The 22,687-nt window shown below is 33.3% G+C and overlaps 1 protein-coding gene across 1 annotated transcript; it reads left to right on the top strand.

Moving 5' to 3' along the window:
- The first annotated feature begins 132 nt into the window (after nucleotides 1-132).
- slx9 (SLX9 ribosome biogenesis factor) lies at nucleotides 133-18,367 on the top strand. Its single transcript, XM_067398565.1, has 6 exons — nucleotides 133-561; nucleotides 689-815; nucleotides 12,476-12,544; nucleotides 14,491-14,656; nucleotides 15,930-15,998; nucleotides 16,604-18,367. Exons 1-6 carry the CDS (start codon nucleotides 313-315, stop codon nucleotides 16,722-16,724), a joined length of 801 nt encoding a protein of 266 aa, XP_067254666.1. The 5' UTR covers nucleotides 133-312; the 3' UTR covers nucleotides 16,725-18,367.
- The last annotated feature ends 4,320 nt before the right edge of the window (nucleotides 18,368-22,687 follow it).

The raw sequence follows: 22,687 nt of genomic DNA, 5'->3' as shown, positions 1-22,687 counted from the left end.
GGATATTTACAGGAAAGTCGTGCCTTCATTACCTTCGGTTAAAGTTACATTTCTTCTTATTTTTGGCATTAGTTATGTGCTTTATGTTACAGTTCGTGTTCTTTCATTAAGTTATTATTTAAGTTTAAGGTTGGTTTGTTGGTAAACTATACCTGAATATTATTTTCAAGTGTAGAGTAGATGGTTCTCAACGACGACCCGAAGGACGACTTTTGACGGAACATTTCTGTCTTCCGTTTCATTTTTACTCGGACTATATTAGCTGTAACACCAAACAAATTGTCAATTTAACACGTGCGGGATATTTTCTTTATGTTTGAGCGTTATATACCCATACGATTATATCGAAATCACATAAACTTAATCAAAATGGTGGGGAAAATTAAACGGACCCGGCAGAAGCTCCATCACGGCGCTGTAAAGCTGGAAAACGAGCATGAAAATAGACCCATGCTTGGGAATCTGGAGAAGATAGCTATGCAACCCATTCAACTCACAAAAACAGATTCAAAACAGCCCAAAACCAACACATCGGACAGTAGTATAAACAATAATTCAAAGGTATGACCATTTGTTTGTTTTATTTCATTGTCAGACATGCTATATTAAGTTACTTCACATCAGTGTAATTTCTCCTCAGATGACCTGTTCTAAATGAGATAATTATTCAACTTAATGTTCCATGTAGGCTTTCAGTTTTCCCACTGGAGTTTTTGCTGGAACTAAAATCTCCCCTGAGTCTTTAGTTCAAACACTGAAAGTTGATGAACCATCAAATGTGACTGCAAATAAACAGTCTGCAGGAGAACAGAAAGGTGAGTGGTTTGTGTGTGTGTGTGTGTGTGTGTGTGTTGCTTTTTGCAAACAAAAATCTTAAATTTATTTTTAAATATGTAAATATTTTATCTGAATATTTAAAGTATTTAATATTAATAAATATACAAAAATAAATGAATAATTATATTATAATTCAAATATATTTAAATCTGAGTAGACAAAGTTTTGTGATTTTGAAAAATATGAGTAATTTAATATTAATTTTACTTTTATTCAGTATTTCAGCTGAATAGTTTTTTAATAATACATAAAAAAAGTAGCAAAGTTAATATTCTTAATATAATATTTTTACATTTAAAATGTAAAAAATAGGCAAAGTGTTATGAATTTGATAAATGTTAAACAAAGAAAAGTTATAATGCAAAATGAAGAAGAATGTTTATTATTGTTGTAGATCATCACTGAATATTTATTTTACTTTTACTATTATAATATTATAACTGCATTTCTTTGGCACAGTTGTTGCAAGTATTTAAACTAAATTTTACAAGTATTTAATATTAATGCATATTCAAGAATATATAAATGACTATATTATATTGTAATTATATCATTATTCATAATATATTCACATTCTTTACATGTAAATCAAAATGTTTTTATGAGTTTGACATGCTAAATGAAGAAATGTTTATTATTCTATGTATAGGTAAGAATAATTTAATATTAATTTTACATTTTCTATTAAAATATTATATTTGAATATATAATTATAATATTATTATATTAAAATATATTGTATTTATAAAAGTGTATTTAAATATTTAAATGCATAATCTTGTTGCCAAAATAGTTGTGGCCACAAGATGGCAGAGAGTGGCACATTTTTAGATTCTTGACAATTCTAGTGTCTGTTTTGGAAACGTATGTGAAAAATCTGTGATGTATATTGAAGATTGAATGTTTGAAATTAATGAACAAAGATCTGCTTCATGCTAGAATTTAAAGCAGAGGATGATGTAGCTTTGTGGTTTAAGATCCAGGCTGTTCATTGAGAAGTTGAAAAGAACCAAGCAGCAAAGTTTGGAGCAGTTTAATAAATGCATATTGTCATTAGATGAAAGCGAGAGTGTTTTTCACCTCACACATCCTCTAGCTTTGATTTCTTCTCTATAAATGTCAGCTGTGTGTGAGTATTGAGGTTCTGTTCTATTCCTGGCTGTCTGCAGTATAAATAACTCATGCATGAACATCACAGTGCTGCTGCATCAATGCACTGATGTGAGCGTTGACTCCACGCCTGCTACTCAAATCACTGTGTTTCTCTCTTATGAAGACAACTAGTAAGCGTGGAAGACTGAGGGGCCGTTTACACGACACTGGTTTCAACTAAAAACTGAAACTTTTTTTATGCATTTTGGCCATTCATTTACCAAACATTGGCAGTTTGTGGGCCTGAAGTACCTCAGGGGCCAGACTCAGTTACACAGAGATACAGATGTAAACTACAAAAACAAAAATTTGTGAAAACGGTGATGTCATGTGCATGCGTTCTTAACAAAGTAACATCGGCAACTACTGGCCAGGCAGAATAATACAGTGATTTTAGTCATTTTCACGGATCCGTGTCAATGAGAATTGTTTGGAGAACTTTGACATCTGTATGCTAACTGTCCAATAACGCAAAGGAACTTTTTTTGTTCGTTTTTTACTACATCGTTGTCGTGTAAACGCACCCCGCACCAAAGTTGGATACTGTCTGAGTAGGTAGTAGGTACTACATTTGAATTTGAACTTAATTCGCTACCATTAAAAAAGTATGTTCATACTATACTATATAGTGAATTTTGGACATACTACATCCGCCACGTTGTAACTGTCACTTGACCTTCCGTCATGGCCTCATAGGATAGTAAAGTGTCCATCAAATGCACTCTTCAGAATCTCAGCACAAGTAATAGGGCATCCGATGACTTTTTGCCTACTGTTTTTTAAAAAGTAAGTATTCGGACATGCTAGTCTGTTGGCGTACTGTTTTTCACAAACTATATAGTAGGTATTTGATTTCAGGTGCAGCAAATGATTTATGCCTCACTGTGGCCTTGGCTGCTGTTCTAGTCTTCATATTTCTAGTCTTCATGTTTCTTAATGAATATATCTGTCTATCTGGGGTGTAACGGTACATGTATTCATCCCGAACCGTCACGGTTCAGTTTATGCAGTCAGACGACGAATACAGGCAGTCACAGGTGATTCACACTCCAATCCAGAAGGGGGTGTGCGGTAATGCAACGCTGTTTGCTAACTGCCACAACAGGAAAAAGATCAGTGGCCGTATTCACAAAACATCTTAAAGCTAAAAGTAGCTCCTAACTTGCCAATTTAGGAGAAGCTCTTAAAAATAATGGGTGTGTCAGTCCTAATTTTAGGAGTCCTACATTTTTGCTCTAAGAGTATTTCACAAAGCATTTTAGCGCTAAATCTAGCTCCTAAGTCTGTGAAATGTTAGGAGTAGTCAAGAGGACTCCTAAGTCACTAAGACCAAATCACAAACAATCCTAATCCACCTAAAGACACTGTACACCATTGAGGCAATAGCAATAGAGCCTTAGGTGCTGAACTTTTACTTCTTAAATGCAATACATTTTGATTTATAGATTTGAATCTACGATGAGACGCCAAAAAAAAAACTTTAACAAATAAATAAATATTGTCTGATTATCTGTGGCAGTGGTTTTCATGAGTTCACACTTGATTGAATAGAGTAAAAAATGTATTATATTAATAGAGTAAAAAGTATATATAATTTGTCGCTTGAATTCTGCATTCTCTTGAGATGAAGACATCTAAGAGGTGGACAATTAACTGTATATACTAGTTTAATTAGTGACACTTAGCCTACATTTTAAAACCTTTATGGCAACAATATGGCAACATTTTATTTTGACTATGGCAACATTTTTATTAAAAAAATATTTATTTAAATAGGGCAACATTTGTATTTTAAAACCTTTATTTTAATATGGAAACATGACATGTCTTTCTACAATATTTCTATGATTAAATCGCTGACTCCTCCCCCATCAGCCAATCACTGTGTGTTTACTCCATAGCAACGAGGTCAACCCCACCCTTTCTCTTAGCTTAAGACTTCAGTCTATTCCTTAGTAAAAGTTTGTCTCAGCAGCTTTGTGAATAGGTTTTAAGAGAGAAACTCTTAGCTAAGAACTTTTACTGCTCTTTAGGAGAACTCTTAGTGCTAAGATAAAATGTTTTGTGAATACGCCCCCTGAAGAAGAACAGATGATCTATTATAGATATGCTTATGTGTAATCTCTCAACCAGTGTTTCAACTGTGGAAAGACATCAATAAAACAGCTTGAGAATAATATCTCACTTAGCATTACATTTACCTCAGGCAAGTCATTTATGGTCCACAGCATGTTAGTTCACTAGAGAAATGAACTCCAAAGGGAAGCATTTCACTAAATATTTGCACTATATTAGCTTATATTTTCATTATATTGAATATTTTTAATATATTCATTATATATATATTCACTGAATTAAATAAGTAAATATATTTGTTATATTTACTTTACTTGTTAGTAATGTCTTATTTAATATGTTTAAATAAATTTGTCATAAAAACAAGTTATGACTAAATGTAAATTGTAATTGGAGTAATAATTTTATAATTATATTTCGAAGTTAATGCAAAGTCTGCCTTATGTGCTATTTACATGTTTTTTTTTTTTGTTTTTTTTTTTGAGTGTTGATTATATCTAAAAATGAATAGCAACTGAATTTAATAGTTTGAGCTCTCTTATTAGTTGTAACCTTTAATATTATAGTAATGTGCAAGAAAGGGCTCACTGTATATATATATATGTATATGTATGTATAGATAGATTTTTTTTTTTATCCTTAAGTAAATGTTAATTATAATTGAATTTATTTCAAGAGAGAGAAACAATTTGTTCAATAAGCCACTTTTTACTTATATATATAATAGAGAGAGAGAGAGAGAGAGAGAGATTATAGTACATAGTACATAAAATCAGAAATATTTGTTCCATACGTTTATATTTAATTTTAAAATGTTTATTTTAATGATATATATCATATTTTGAGTATGCTTCATTAATGTAGATCAAGGATCTAGTTCTGTCATGGCTACACTAGAGAGAATCAGGTTGACATAGAGAATCAATGTGCCTGTGGCCCTGCTTTGACAGAACGAGATCTTTCGTCTCTTTAATTGGGGGTATCAGTGTCTCGGCTTGACCTCGGAAATTCACCTCCTTCACCTCCAGCTCAGCTCCCCTGACACCCTGCCACCTCACAGCGCTGCGGGACGAGGAGAGAAGAAGTGCAAGTGCAGAGGGGCGAGAAAGGGCAGTCGCTTGTTCTGTCCGCTCCTAATTGGCGGTGTCCGTTTCAGCCAGCTCTCTGAACATGATGCTCTCTCTGGGATGGATGTGGTGGGAATGATGGATTTTTTTTCCTATCCCTCGTTTGCGGCAAACAGACGGATGCAAAGGCGAGATTGGGTTTCCTGCGTCAGGAGTGGTGGAGGGAGATATCGGCAGGACAGAGATCCCTATCGGGCAGATACAGCAGAAAAACACGACTGTTGTTATTTTTGTGGTGGTTGATGGTTGGATCGACTCGCTGACAGGGTTTTTCTGATCTGAGAGCAGTTTATTGATGACTTTGAATGGTTAAGACTAGGATTTGAGTGTGGAAAACTGGTTGTGGATCAGACAGGGCCTGGAAATTGGCAAACAAATGTTGAATGCACACATATGGGCTACAGTTTGAATTTTTGCCGTTAATTATTGCCATTTTTAATTGATTGTACAATAATCTGAGTAAATTTCAAAAATTGTTAATGTATCTATATATGAATTCACCCTATGCTGGAAGAGTGTGTAAAGACATTTTTCAATATTTTTTGCGATGTGTCTGGTGTGAGGCATATATGGTGCTTCTTCCATAACGCGTGCACGAATAACCCAGTCTTCTTGCGCTTGAACGGACAAATACACCTACATGTATGGCAAAATAGCTGTCTTGGAGAGTAGGCCTATCATAGTAAACACAGTCGGTTATGTCTTAACCGAATGCAAACAGTTATGAAAGAAATCGGATAAAGAAGTTTCTCCAGAAAGGAGACAGAGATAGCAGAAAGTGCATCCTGTTTGTTTTTTTCTTTACTTTATAAAAGCATTAAGTTTTTTTTTTTTGTTTTTTTTTTTTTTTATTGTCAGTGTATTACTCTACAGTTTAGAATGATGTCTTACTCTTATCTGTATGACCAAAAATGTATTTTAAGTTCTTTCCACTGTTATGAGAAATGTTTTTGGCGAGTTCGTGGAATGCTTATTTAACATGCCAAAATTAAAACCAGATTTTAGAACAATGCGTAGCACCACTCTGCCAGGTGTGCCAAAACACTTATAAACTTCAATATTTAATACAAAATAATCACAATAGCACAAGATGAAAAGACACTATGCCTCATGTCGCTCGAGTCACCATTAGAATTCACCTACAGCCTAAAACAGTAGCTCCTGCAGTCCCATCCTCAGTTGTGATATTTCCTAGCCTGGGTGCCAGCCCGAACCCCGCCCACAACATTTTTTGGACGGGAAGTTCGGTCTGGACTCGATCCATTGTGGAGTAATTATGCTCGGCTCCCAGAAGGCCGAGCCAATCAAATTGCCAGGGCGGGCTTTATTCGATGATGGACAGGCTATCTGCGGTTACGTAACCACCACGTCATCAAAGAGCGCTTGGGTTGAATTGGTTGACTGCAGCTGGAGAAGTAAGATGTTTAGATTCCGCTATCACGTCTGTAAAAGAAATCGACAGCGCATTAATTTTAAAAGACGAACAAAGAACCGCAATCAAGGCATTTGTCGATGGGAAAGATGTGTTTGCCGTCCTTCCAACGGGATTCGGCAAAAGTTTAAGTACAAGTTCAACATATGTCACTTACTGCGTTGCTCTGATTGGTTGTAGGTCTATCCAATTGAGTGCAGAGTTTTTTTTTTTACTGGTTCGGTTAAGACACGCCCCATAATTCAAGTGCAATGGAGCAGTATCAGACTCACATTCTGCCTAGAATATGAGTATGACGAAGTCAGGCTAGATATTTCCAGTATTTTTAAAAAAAATTTTTTTGTGATATGCTGCTCTGAATAATTTTCACTTTTCTTTAATTTGGCTAGTTGTAGTGTCTATGTTGAAATGAACTTTTATGTGACTATTGTGCTTTGTGACATTTTGAAAGCCGTGCATGGATTAAAGGCACAATATATGTAGTTTTTCGCCACTAGAGGTCGCTTATTCAAAACAAAGGCGTAGCTTGATGACGCCTTGATTTTGAGGAATCATGGGAGGTGTTTTCTTCATGTCTACAGCTGGTGGAAAAGAATTTGACAGGAAATGTTCATGGATGAGCTAATGTATGAAAGATTTATTAACATTGCTGTAGTATGAAGCAGGGTGTGGCTGGAAGCCGTTGGAACGGATCGAGGCTGCTGGAGAGACGAGCGCTTTTATTATGCTTCAGACAAGCACTTCCGCTTCTTCCGCTCATGCTTATGTGGGGTAACGTAGTACTGTTTTATCATATTAGATACATTTGTGTTGAAAGTTGTTATAATGCTACTCTGTTCATTCATTCGGCGGCTACTAAGAGACACTTGTTGCACACTGAAGTAAGCTAGATCGATATTAGTCATGGTGAAACATGGTACTCGAAACGTCTGGAGCAGCACAGCCGAATCATCAGGCTAGGTAAGCAAGCAATAACAACAACGAAAAATGGCAATAATAATGAGCAATAATAACTGACATGATCCATGATAACATGATATTTTTAGTGATATTTGTAAACTGTTTTTTTAAATGTTTCGTTGGCATGTTGCTAATGTACTGTTAAATGTGGTTAAAGTTACCATCGTTTCTTACTGTATTCACTGAGCCATCACTATTTTCATTTTTAAACACTTGCAGTCTGTATAATGCATAAACACAACTTCATTCTTTATAAATCTCTCCAACAGTGTAGCATTAGCCGTTAGCCACGGAGCACTATCAAACTCATTCAGAATTAAATGTAAACATCCAAATAAATACTGTACTTACGCGATTAGACATGCTGCATGACGAACACTTTGTAAAGATCCATTTTGAGGGTTATATTAGCTGTGTGAACTTTATGCAAGTGATAGGGTCGAGAGCTCGGGAGGGGGCGGAGAGCGCGAGCAATTAAAGGGGCCGCAGCCTTAAACGGCGCATTTCTAATTATGCCTCAAAATAGGCAGTTAAAAAAATTAATTAAAATAAACTATGGGGTATTTTGAGCTGAAACTTCAGACACATTCAGAGGACACCTTGGACTCAGTACCAGCGCCAGGACATTTTAGCAGGGCGGGCTACCCCTTCTGCCCTCAAATAGCGTGAGTGTCAGTGGGCGTTTGGTATCGATATAATTTAATTTTGCCTATAAAACAAAGTGATTAGTATTACTAATTATGTCACTATTCGCAAAGAAGAAAAATGTATTATGATTTTGCACTGGGCCGATGCCATCAGAACTGGTTCAAACTTTACACTTTAAAAGTCAGGATTAAAATAAGATGATGTTATAAACAAACGTTATAAACGCATTCTATAATAAATAAAATAACACCAACCTGCTAGAACAGCTGGAGTCTGCGGCGCTTACTCTCTTTGCTTCTCAGTAGAGTCGTAGCTACTAGGAGACAAATCTCTGCCTACCATCAAGGGGCTCGCACACCGAATTTCGAATTTTAAAGACATGTCGCGGCGCTGAGCTTCGCGTACGGTGTGCGAGCCCCTTCAGTCCTATAGTCATGTCATATTTTTGCCTGATATTTTTTTAGTGGTTATGGTATGATTAAAACTCGTTTCAATTTAAAATGAATAACTTTTTTTCTTTTGTTTTTAATTGAAATTACAAATCACATTTTATGTCACACTGTACTTATTTAATTACGTTTTTATGTTCTCTTCTGCCAGGCTTGGGAAAGGAGGGGCTTGAGATCATCGCCTGCTTAGACTTATATTACATCTTGTAAAAACTGATTCTATCTAATTCTAATTTTATCCCCACCAGGGATAATATATGCATTTACTCTTATACAGTCATTCATATATATTTATATATTGTATATTTATATATTACATTACTATTAATAACACATTTTGATATTGTGTGTGTATAAGCGTTTCAGGCTGTAACCTTTTTGTCTCGGTTTGTTTTTCCCAAATGCCGTTGTGTAAAAGCAGATGTTTATTTTGTGTTTATCATATCAGTGAAGGATGCAGGCCCAGGGCGTTTTTGTCTGGACTTTACATGTAGGCCTTTCTGTCAAAGATCATTAGTCTGGATCAAGTGGGCTAGTGGGGAAATGTGGGTCGTAGGACATGACGTTTATCTCTCTTATCGAGGCACCTCTCCAGACTATTTTCCAGAGGGCAGAGCTGATTGTGCACAGTTCGTCCACGGCCGCGTCATGCCCATATACAGACAAAAATGCATAGATGTCTGTGTGTGTATATAAAGCTTTGAGGGGCTGTTAAAAACAGTGAAAAATTGTTTTGAAGTGTACGTGACATGTAATCGTTTATGACTAATAAGTAACTCTCGTGTTATTCTCTTGGGTCTTCTGCAGACAGCCAGCATCCAATCTGTAAAGTTTCAGCTTTCCTTCACAGGAAGATGACGGACATTTGAGATGCTTTTTTTCTTAGAAACACACACAACAGGCCAGTCGCCTCGAAGTGATTGACACATACAAAATAGCAGACATAAATTCACAGAAATGCTATGGATGTGGCTGCATTCTTCCAATTGGATTACACAAGTTAATTTGCTTTGCGTGGCTGGGAAATCAGCGAAAAACTCTTTGGTGTCAAAATGCCGAAAGCACATACATTGCTACAACAAAGAGAATTAATTATTTCTGTTTAGCTTAAATTTATTTTTATTTCAGCTTTAGTTTTATTAATTTTAGTACTTGGCTTAAACATATTTTCAGCTGGTTTTTAAAGGCAAAAATTGTGTTCTTGGAGGCCTTTGTTGTTCGCAGTCACGATAAATGTCCACAGCAGGGCAAGAGAGGTCAGTGCAGGTCATTCAGGCTGTCAAGACTATCAGATTTTTTCTTCTATCTCTCGGTGAACGGACCTTTGCAGAAATGTGAAGGCGTTTTGGATGACCACAAATCTCATACAAATGCTCTTTTTCTTAGAATGTTGCTCGGCAACCAAAAGCTTGTTGAGCTGAGTTTCTCCCCTGGTGATCGAAATCGCAGAGGTCGACTCATTTTCATGCTCTCTGGTTTTAATGCATTTTGTGTTATTTTTGGACACAACGATTACTGCAGTGTAACAGTTTTTTTTACATATGTTGCATAACGCAGATCATTTCAGAGTGCCAAGTGAAAAATATTTTAGTTTTTGTGGTAATTTGTTTTTTTCAGTGCACAAAAATTTAAATAAGTTATTTTAACCAAGTATTATTAATTATGCTAACAATCAGAATGTGTTATAATAATAATAAATTAAAAACCCTGTGATGCATGAATCTTTAATCACAAATGAAAAAAAAAAACAGTATTTAATTAAACTATATATTAATTTGTTTTCATCTTAATTTTAGTTTGTTTTAGACTTTTGTAATTTTTATTAGTTTTTTTTATATCTATATTTAGGTTTAATTTATTTCAGTTTTACTAATTTTAGTACTCTTAACTTTTTATTTCTGATTTAAGTTTTTCATCTAATATTTTTTTACTTGATTTCAGCTTTATTTTAATTAACAACATCTATTTTGTTTTAGTTAACAGTAACAACACTAATCTTAATGTTTTGGCATGTTTTTATGATTCCTCATCTAATAATATGGAATTAATAATTCTGAATTATTAATTCTGAGAGAATCACACATCTGTAATAGTCACCATGCATCAAAGGGTTAATAACAATTTTGATATTATTAAGTTCACAACAAGTGCATTTTCTGAAAGTGAAGAACATAAATCTTGACGTTTTTATTTTTTCAATGCACAGTAATTTAATATTATTTAACAGTAATTATTATTGATTAGACTATCACAGTATATTAAATGATTAATAACAATTTAATCAGTGCATTTTCTGAAATTAAAGCATGTAAATCTTGTGTGTGACACACAAAAGAAGTTTATTTATGGTTTGACCTGTGTGGACTGAATGACTTCTGTCAAATGGGAATTAAGCTGATACATACACAAAAAGGCACATATAGAATCCACGTCACACTCGATCTGATCCCCAGAGGTCAGTACAATCGTTAAATACACACAATATGCTCCCGCTGATAAGACGTCACCATCCGGGAACAGGAAGTTACATGCAGTTCAAACAACAGACATCCTACTGTAATCTACACATGTTATTTTCCATTCCATATACAATCTCGCAGCCATGGCACATGTCATAATATTCACATGGGGACATAAGATTACAAAGAGTGTCTTATGATGAAAAATAGTGTGTAATTTAAAAAAAAAATTGTTTTATTCTTCTAACCCTACATTATTTTCTGTTGAATATTCTGTTTCACATTATGAAAGTAATGAAGAAACATGTTTCTAATGCTGGTTCATGATGTTTTACAGCTTTTATGCATGTTTCTCAAGGGCAAAATTGTGATCTAACAGTGCATTCCTGGATCATTCCTGTTGGGAACTGAACCTGCATCCTTTGTGTTAGCAGCCGTCCGTGTCCTTAACTGATTGGCTGCCACTACGTTATTTTAACAGGTGCACAGAGTTCAATCCCCGCAGACAAAACAAAACCAGAACGAACCAAAACACCTGCATTCAAACCAAATATAAAGCTCTCTTCAAAGAATAACTTCATTTGTTTTGTCCAGTGCATTTGTTTTGCTTTTTCTGTTTAAACTAGGGTTGTGATTTTAACTAAAAAATTAAAATCAATTTTCATTAATCAAAATAAAGCAGAAGTAAAACTTAAATATTAGATGAAAACTGCAAACTTCTGTCAAAAATGAAAATTAGAAATGTTGCCTTGGCAACTAAAATAAAATGTTTAAGTAAAAAGTAAGTAAAAAATAAATGACAAAAGCATAAAACAAAATTACAAAAACTTAATCTAAAATTTAAAAGAACTGAAAATAAAAAAAGTTATTTATATAAAATAATATATATACTAAAATAACACTGGTTTAAATAAGTCTTCCACTTTTATGCCTTTCTATTATGTTTTATTCCATTTTTTTATTTATGTATACATTTTATATTTTTTTTAATCATCTATCATTTTACAACATTTTATGGCTTTATTTTTTAATGCATTTTGAATTTATTTTTATTCCCGTTTTGTCTTTTAATTTATTTTATTCCTTTTCATTTATTTTTAGATTTCTGGTTTATTTAGTTACCGAAAATTATTTAATAATCTGCGTTACATTCTAAACTAAACATAAAGTGTGTTTTGTTTTGCTTTTTCTTGATCTGCTTTTAAGAATAAAGAACTTTGTTTTTATTTTTTGTGTGTCTTAAATACATAGCATCTTTAAAGGTCAGTCATGTTGAATGTTATTGAATTGATCAATAATTATCCATATGGAAATGTCTTTTTTTCCTCCCCCCAGGCACGGGGGAAAAGAAACATCAGTCGAAGAAAGAAAAAATGAAGGAGCGGAGGGAAAGATGGCTCAACAGTGAGTGTTTTTTTTTTTTGTTTTTGTTTGTTTTTAACCTTCTCTTTTTAGGACCTTTTCCTTTCCCACAAAGAAAAGCGCAAATATCATCAATAGTCAAACGAACACAATCCTGAAACGCTCATATGAGGATATTTCTTTCATTGTGAACTGATCTGCAATTCTCTCATGGAACGACGGGAACCTCAGAGATGGATATGGCAGGATCATTAACGCCACACCCTGATTCTGACGCCTGTAATCGTTTCGGCCGATCAATGCGTCGTGTAACACAAGCTCCGTCCGAGGTGATTATAATTAGGATCTAATGGGGCTCACGGCTCCAGCCGAAACCCAAGCCTCAGACTGCATGTCGGACTTTCAGGAAATTAAAAAGGGGGGAGGATTAAGATGTTGATGGATTCATAAAGCTCAAAGACCTTCAAGGTTTTAACAAATGGTATACAGTAACAGGGATGTAGATGTAAGAAAAAAAACATCCCCAATTGGCCTCTTGTCAGGTGAAGAACGGCATTTCATTTGTGTCTGCAAAATCACGTACATGTAACTAAGTGCTTCTGTCAAAGAAACACTTCTCCATCTGTTTTTCTTCCCTACATGTACTTTGTTTTTTTTGACTGAAGTACCTGGTGTGTCCTGCTTTCCATCTCAGAAGTTTGCTTTGGTTTTAGATGGTCTGGTCTGATGGTCTGGTCTGATGGTCTGGTCTGATGGTCTGGTCTGATGGTCTGTCCCTGCAGTATTTATTTTCTGTCTATGACCTGGACAGGAAGTCATACTGGATATAGCCCTACCAGAATAAAATGACCCTTTAAACTTTTTTTTTTTTTTTTTTTTTTTTTTATCAGAAAATATGTGACCGATGTTAAATATATATATATATATATATATATATATATATATATATATATATATATATATATATATATATATATATATATATATATATATATACCTTTTTATTTGAAAAATTTATTTTTATGCCTTGTTTTTGATAACTTTTTAATGTATACTCTTTTTATTTTGTTTATTTTACATTTTTTTATTTGTTTATTTTATGCTTTTATGCTATTTTTTTAAATTCCTTTTTTAGCTATTTTATTTTATTTTATTTTAATTTTTAATTTTTGTTGCTTTTTATGTTATACATTTTTTTATTTATATCTTTTGATTAAGAATTTATATTTTAGTTTAATGCTTTTTATTTATATCTTTTTAATAGATACTTTACATTTATTTGTATTAATTTATTTTCTGATTTTGTATTTTTAAAATGCCTTTTTTTGCTATTTTATTTCATTAAGTTGTATTTTATTTTTGTTGCTTTTTATTTTTATTTTTTTATTGTATACCTTTTTAGTTTTTATTGTTTTTGTTTTATGCTTTTATATTTTTTAAATTCATTTTTATACAATTTTATTGAATTATTTTCTTCTTCATTTTATGTAATTTTATTTTTATATCATATGAATTTTATATGACTTTATATTTAATTGTTCATGCTTTTTATTTATGCCTTTTTATATCTTGTATTTTATGCTTTTGAGGTTATTTTATCGATTTTAATATATTTTTTTATTTTATACATTTTTATGTTTTTATTTTATGCCTTTTTAAATTACTTGTCATTTTATTGTTTTCATTTTGACTAATTTCTAGTATATTTTTTATTATTACTTTGTTTCTTATTTATTTGTTTGTTTATTTTTTCAATTATTTTATTTTATTTTATTCCTTTTTATGCTGTTTGCCAAAGAATATGGCAAGAAGAGGAGGATCAGGAATTGACTTCAAACATCTGTTACCCACATCAGCACAACAGCTCAAAGAAAACTTTTAATAAAAAAAATTTTAATGAATGTGTGCACAAGAATTTGCAACTACTGCTTTGTGTGATAAGAAAACTGTCTTTGTCTCAAGTTTGTTTGTCTCTTTACCATCTGTAGAGATCAGTGCGATCAAACTGGCCCGTGAACAGCAGGTGGCACAAGCGCGGAGGAAGGCCACGCCCGTTGTGGGCGACATGAGGCCGCTGGCCGACGCTCTTCCTGAACTTTCCCAGCTCCTCCCATCTTTCAAAACCCCCGGCAGTGCACGCCGGAAAAATAAAGTGTAAGTACTCACTTTTCTCAATTCTACACAGAAACATAATGATTGTGTATGCTGGCATATGAGTGTCGGCTTGAGTAAGCGCTTATTAAGTCTTTAAGCAACACATCGTAACAGATTTCATTCTTTTACAACAGGTTTACATGCATCCAAGATAAAAAAAAAAAAGACTTTATTTTTTTAATAACATACATTCCATCACCTAATTTCTTAGTATTTGAAATGGTTCGATAAATGATTCAGTCTCTCTGAACCCCTCCTTTCCGTGAGCCTACTCTGCTCTGATTGGTCAGATGGCCCAGTCGGTTGGGATTGGTCTACTGCTTACAGAGCGTGTCGGAAACCAGGCGACCATTACCATATCTGGATTTCAGCTCCAGATCTTCCTCAGCACTTGTGTAAACAGTGATACAAACAGTAACGATGGCGTCGGTTTGACCATATCACATCCTCATTCTTTGGAACTGCACCGATGTGGATTTGCTCTCGCGGCGCAGAACAAAAAAAGTCGAATCCCCTAGAAATTGTTCTTTTTCAATAAAATTTCAAATTAAAACAAACTCTTTATCCAGTAATCACAAACAACTGGAAAAGTCATGAAAATACATGGTCAGGTGTGGGAATCATTTAAATAAATAAAGGTGATTTAAAGTTTTGTGAAACAACTTCATGTAACTTTAAAGTCTTTTGTGATGGCAAATATTTATAAACATATTTGTGGTACGGTCAGTGTTGAAACATAAACCTTGAACAGCACTCAAAACATTTCAGGCTTTGATATTTTTTGGCAATCTCTTATAAGCAGATTATAGTAAAAAAGCATATTTATATCGCACACAAATGCTCCAAATGTGTTTCTTAAGAAATTAAGCATGCCACGGGTTGGCAGCAGTCGTGCTGTTTTTGCAAATTAATTGGGCGTTTGGCTGAGCATGCAAAAGTCCAAAGCTATTTTTTCACAGCTGTGTAATTGCCTTGATCCAAAACACATTTGTCTGTTTTTCTCTGTTTGTGTTTGTACTGTTTTATCTGTCATTTGATGTATGTTGTGAAGTCTTGCTTTCTCTTGCATGAGTAACTCAAATTACACTTGTGTGAGGAAAGCCTGTGCTCTGGAGAACTTCAAAGTGCATCTTCAAACATGCCTTTAAGTCTCTATATATAACACATTTGAGCTTTTTTTCTGATTTTTTTTTTTTTTTGTTAGCAAGTTAATGATGCTAAATATAAATGGTTTTGCATGTAACAAAAATGTTTGTTCATTTTCTCATCTCAGTTCAGTTAAGAAGAAGCCAGAACCCACAGACTTCACCCAGATGAAACCAGCCCAGAAACGAAAGCTACTGTAAGATAATGGCTTCCCTCTAATTTCCAAACTTTGCTAATGCTAATTTCACATCAGTATTTTATTTTATCAATCATATAGCATCAGAATCTTAAAAAAAAAAAAACACACACAAAAAACCTGTATGAAATTACATTTTGCATAAAAACACTAAAGCCTATTTTATGTATATTATGACTTTATTATTTATTTATTGTTTGCATTGTCATGACAATTAAGCACATTACCTTAATGAAAAAACAAATTATTACAAAATATATATAAATTATTTTATATATTATATTATTTAAATAATATATATATAATTGAAATGCAAAAATTATTTAAGCTAATATTACTATAAACAATTTAATTGTTATTATACAATTTAATATTATAAATTATTTATTTAATTTATATTGAAGTATTTAAATACAATAACCATGCAATAAAAACCTAGTGGTTAATGGGAAAATCTCAAAAACCCTGTAAAAAAACATGTCTAGGTCAAATTTTAGGGTCTGCTTGTTCACCATTGTAAGCATTCTTGGTTTTGTCACAATTTTATTGTGCACAGATTATTTTAACAAAGTCAAATTTTAATTATTATTTTTTTTTTTTCCTAGCGAGACGGAAGCATCTCACTTCAATGAAGCCATGAAAAATCGCACCTTCAAGACCAACCCTTTGGCTGCAATTGGTGATCATCTGCGAAAACGTCTCAAACAGGAAGAGGAACAGAGTTAATCACAACTCTGGAGCGCCGCCCTCTTGTTAGACTACAAAAATTGTATCTTATTATATGCTGGTACATCGAAACAAATGAATGCAGTCAAATCTATTTTGTACTTCATAATAGATTATGAAAGCGAAGAGGAATCCCAAGATTTGCATAATTTGCATTATCCGGCACTGGATAAACACTATATTGGAAACGGTGTTCCTCTGTGTAATTTCAAAAATGAGTCTAAGTGTAAAATAAATTGTTTAGGTGATCATGTTATCAGATATTTAATGTGTGTTTTCACTCTATTTCACATGTTTTTGGCAAGATTGAAATAAATCCAGTGGAAAATGATTATGCAGATTTTTTATTTTTATTATTATTATTATTTGGGGCATTTCCTAAGATCAGCATGACTTGATAAAGCAGGCAAAAAATCCCATAGACTTGCACTGAAAAATGTATATTTCTTATTAGGAAAGTTACTCTACCTGCTGCATTTGTTCATGAACTTCCACTTGCTGGAATATCAGACAAAGGGCTCTAATTAAAGCAAGATCTGATATATCAGTCATTTAGCATGTGCCTCTGTATTTCCATGGCAACACGTAAAAGAAGGAAACTGCGGCAGCACTTTTCAGAGATAAAGGAGAAATGGGAACCCGAACCCTGTCATTAACCTGACTTCTCTTAATCGCTTCATGAGCACAGACTGCAGGTCAGAGCTCTTGGATGTCTGATATTGAGGAGGAACTTTTCTTGGATTTCGTCTAGATCCACTTTGCGACCCCGTCAAATGCTCGGCTGCCTTTAAACAGGCAACGTTATCGAATAACACCAGCATAAGTTCAACACGAATGTAATGTTTCATGTTAGTGATTGTGTGTGAATGCGGGTGTAGATATTTGATGTTCACCCACACAAATCTGCTCTCATCCATTTATTGTAGTTAAGATATTTGGTTGTGGAAAGTGTTCGATTTCAGTGACAAGTAAGAAAAGAAATAGAAAAAGCATCATTTCAACCTTAATATCTTCTCACCAGTAATTATAGCCACATTTGCAAGCAGTGTCAGAAAGAAAAATGTGTGTGTATATATATATATAATTTTTTTTTTTTTTTTTTTGACCCCTGGAATCTATATTTTGCCTTAATCATAGCACACCGTTTTATCATTTTATCTATCTATCTATCTATCTATCTATCTATCTATCTATCTATCTATCTATCTATCTATCTATCTATCTATCTATCTATCTATCTATCTATCTATCTATCTATCTATCTATCTATCTGGGGTGTAATGTTAAATATATTCATCACGGTACAGACGTCACAGTTCAGTGCATGCAGTCAGACAACGAATACAGTCGGTCACAGGCGATTCACACTCCAATCCAGAAGGGTGCGTGGTAATGCAACACTGTTTGCTAACCGCCACAACAGGGAAAAGTGCAGAAGAAGAACAACAGACAATCTATGCATAGATATTTTTACGTGTAATCTCTCAACCAGTGTTTCAACCGTGGAAATACATCAATGAAATATTATCTCACTTATCATTACATTTACCTCTGGCAAGTCATTTATGGTCCACAGCATGTTAGTTCACTAGAGAAATGAACTCTAGAGGGGAGCATTTCACTAAATATATGTCAAAAATCAATTGGAGTTGAAAAAATAATTGAAAAATAATTGTATAATTAGATTTAGAAGTTAATGCAAAACTTGCCTTATGTGCAATTTACATTTATTTTTTTAGTGTTTGAAATGTGGTTTTTTTTTTGGAGTGTTTATATATAAAAATAAATAGCAACTGAATTTAATAGTTTGGGCTCCTATCTATCTATCTATCTATCTATCTATCTATCTATAACCATTGTTTTTTTGAACCTCACATTTTGTGTGTGTGTTTTGCAGTGTATATACAGTCAAACCAAAATTTATCCAGACACCTTGAACATTTCATTAATAAATTTTTTTCACTTGGCTGAGTTTAAAAAATGGTAATAATATATGACAAGATCTCAGAGTTCAGTGGTGTCAGAAAAAAAAAAATCTTAATTATGTCAGTTAACATGGTCAGGTCAAGTGTCTGAATAATTTTTGGTCCCACATTTGTATTAGTTTTACTGGTAGTCCACTGTATGAAGAATTTTGGGGTGTAATATGTCACAGTTTATTTTGCTATCCTCACTTTCATAAATGAACTATAGTGTCCTGCACCCACAAGTAAATATATATAAAAAATATCTGAATATTTTTTTGTTTGACTGTATATATTTTCATTATTTTCATTTAGTATGAAATCAACACATGTTCCAGGATTGCAAACTTCTCATTTATCTTTCAAGTTATATATCATCATTAGACATACGGCATGTGTGTGGAGTGAGATATTTGGTCTTAATTATTGCAGCGTTTCTGAAATGACGAATGGCTGTTATATAAAGCAATATGCGTCAGTATATGGAGGCGGCCTCTGCTCGCGTGCCCGGTTTGTGATTCCTCCTCTTCTCCTCTTCATCCTTAATCAGTATCGAGCGCTTAACCAAAAGTGACGCCTCCCCATCATTCCCCCTCACATGAGTCACACACGAGGTCAGGAGATACAGCGAGTGTTCGTCCAGATCTACACAACTCTTGAGTCTTTAACAGGACTCTCGGAATTTGCATGTAGTGTGCAGTGCAACAACTTATTTTAGCAAGTGGCGTCCATAATCGAAAAGCAATTATTATTTTGTTTCAATCCAGTTTTGCATTAAAGTAAGTTGAGTGCATTCATTGCATTGTGGAATATGTTTTTCCATGCGGTGCGCTGTGGTTGTGTCCTGCACATTTTGTCCAGAGAAGTTTGCATGAAGCTAGTATGCTATTCTGAATATATCCCTTATACTGTATTTTCATTAGTCTTTAAAGAAATTGTGCTTAAATGAATAAATAAAACCCTATACAATTATTTTATATTATTTAAATCAAATTATTATTTTTAAATAAATATTTTATTTATATGTAAATCATAATATTCATAATTTATATAAAAATCTAATATAAAATATAAGTATACTTAAGTTTCTTTAAGTATTTCTGTAAATGTCAATTTCTTTATATAGAATATATCAAATTTAGTTTTAATAAGAATGCATAAATAAAAAAATAAAAAACACCCAAGCAGAGATTTAAAAGTGGAGAGTGTTCATTGAGTGGGCTTTTGGATAACAGACTGCTTTAGGATGTTTCTGTGGCTCAAAATCATGAATAATCAAGCAGCATTTGAAGAAAGCATAGATAGCATTCTATCTATCTATCTATCTATCTATCTATCTATCTATCTATCTATCTATCTATCTATCTATCTATCTGTCTGTCTGTCTGTCTGTCTGTCTGTCTGTCTATCTATATCTGTCTGTCTATCTATCTATCTATCTATCTGTCTGTCTGTCTGTCTGTCTGTCTGTCTATCTATATCTGTCTGTCTATCTATCTATCTATCTATCTATCTATCTATCTATCTATCTATCTATCTATCTATATCTGTCTGTCTATCTATCTATCTATCTATCTATCTGTCTGTCTGTCTGTCTGTCTGTCTGTCTGTCTGTCTATCTATCTATCTATCTATCTATCTATCTATATCTGTCTGTCTATCTATCTATCTATCTATCTATCTATCTATCTGTCTGTCTGTCTGTCTGTCTGTCTATCTATATCTGTCTGTCTATCTATCTATCTATCTATATCTGTCTATCTATCTATCTATCTATCTATCTATCTATCTATCTATATCTGTCTGTCTATCTATCTATCTATCTATCTATCTATCTATCTATCTATCTATCTATCTATCTATCTATCTATCTGTCTGTCTGTCTGTCTGTCTGTCTGTCTATCTATATCTGTCTGTCTATCTATCTATCTATCTATCTGTCTGTCTGTCTGTCTGTCTGTCTGTCTGTCTATCTATATCTGTCTGTCTATCTATCTATCTATCTATCTATCTATCTATCTATCTATATCTGTCTGTCTATCTATCTATCTGTCTGTCTGTCTGTCTGTCTGTCTGTCTGTCTGTCTATCTATCTATCTATCTATCTATCTATCTATATCTGTCTGTCTATCTATCTATCTATCTATCTATCTATCTATCTATCTATCTATCTATCTATCTATCTATCTATCTATCTATCTATCTGTCTGTCTGTCTGTCTGTCTGTCTATCTATATCTGTCTGTCTATCTATCTATCTATCTATCTATATCTGTCTATCTATCTATCTATCTATCTATCTATCTATCTATCTATCTATCTATCTATCTATATCTGTCTGTCTATCTATCTATCTATCTATCTATCTATCTATCTATCTATCTATCTATCTATCTATCTATCTATCTATCTATCTATCTATCTATCTATCTGTCTGTCTGTCTGTCTGTCTGTCTGTCTGTCTGTCTATCTATCTATCTATCTATCTATCTATATCTGTCTGTCTATCTATCTATCTATCTATCTATCTATCTATCTATCTATCTATCTATCTATCTATCTATCTATCTATCTATCTATCTATCTATCTATCTATCTATCTATCTGTCTGTCTGTCTGTCTGTCTGTCTGTCTGTCTATCTATATCTGTCTGTCTATCTATCTATCTATCTATCTATATCTGTCTGTCTGTCTATCTATCTATCTATCTATCTATCTATCTATCTATCTATCTATCTATCTATCTATCTATCTATCTATCTATCTATCTATCTATCTATCTATCTATCTATCAGTCTGTCTGTCTGTCTATCTATATCTGTCTGTCTATCTATCTATCTATCTATCTATCTATCTATCTATCTATCTATCTATCTATCTATCTATCTATCTATCTATCTATCTATCTATCTATCTATATCTGTCTGTCTATCATCTATCTATCTATCTATCTATCTATCTATCTATCTATCTATCTATCTATCTATCTATCTATCTATCTATCTATCTATCTGTCTGTCTGTCTGTCTGTCTATCTATCTATCTATCTATCTGTCTGTCTGTCTGTCTGTCTATCTATATCTGTCTGTCTATCATCTTTCTATCTATCTATCTATCTATCTATCTATCTATCTATCTATCTATCTATCTATCTATCTATCTATCTATCTATCTATCTATCTATCTGTCTGTCTGTCTGTCTGTCTGTCTATCTATCTATCTATCTATCTATCTATCTGTCTGTCTGTCTGTCTGTCTATCTATATCTGTCTGTCTATCATCTTTCTATCTATCTATCTATCTATCTATCTATCTATCTATCTATCTATCTATCTATCTATCTATCTATCTATCTATCTATCTATCTATCTGTCTGTCTGTCTGTCTGTCTGTCTGTCTGTCTGTCTGTCTATCTATCTATCTATCTATCTGTTTAACTATGATAGATCATCGACATATCCATCATGGTTTAAGCCTATAATATAAAAGTAAAACATATAGGCCCGGTTTCACAGACAGGGCTTAGACTAAGCCAGGATTAGGCCTTAGTTCAACATTTAAGTAACTTTTATAAACGTTCCCCTGAAAACAACATTACTGGTGTGCATCTTGAGACAAAACAATGGCATTGATATATTTTAAGATATGTCAGAACAAGTTGCTTTCAGTTAAAACAGCTCAAACATGCATTTTAGTCTGGGACTACCTTAAGCCTTGTCTGTGAAAGGGGGATAATATTTATGTTATAAAAAAACATTTTTTGCTCAACTTTTACAGCTCTATAAGGTTCTCCTTTTACAGTTTTTCTCAGTCGCTTTGGTACATTTCTCAGATCAGAATTGAAATTCTCATAACTACCTGTTCAATTCTCACATCATTGTGTCACTTGTGCACATCAAAAAAGCAGTTTCTCATTTCTTTGAACAAGGTGCAAATGCTTTGGTACATCCATGCAAATGATTATGTACAATTCTCTGTTGTTTCCTACATTATCAGTTGC

Source organism: Chanodichthys erythropterus, chromosome 10 (genome assembly GCF_024489055.1).
Source record: "Chanodichthys erythropterus isolate Z2021 chromosome 10, ASM2448905v1, whole genome shotgun sequence".
In the NCBI taxonomy this organism is placed as follows: domain Eukaryota; kingdom Metazoa; phylum Chordata; class Actinopteri; order Cypriniformes; family Xenocyprididae; genus Chanodichthys; species Chanodichthys erythropterus.
Note: the sequence above shows the minus strand (reverse complement) of the source record. Positions and strands in the feature narration are given on the sequence as shown.

Coding starts and splice junctions, on each gene's coding strand:
- slx9 (XM_067398565.1), top strand. CDS start 313: ATGTTTGAGCGTTATATACCCATACGATTATATCGAAATCACATAAAC. Junction 816..12,475: donor GTCTGCAGGAGAACAGAAAG/GTGAGTGGTTTG, acceptor TCCTCCCCCCAG/GCACGGGGGAAAAGAAACAT. Junction 14,657..15,929: donor GCACGCCGGAAAAATAAAGT/GTAAGTACTCAC, acceptor TTCTCATCTCAG/TTCAGTTAAGAAGAAGCCAG.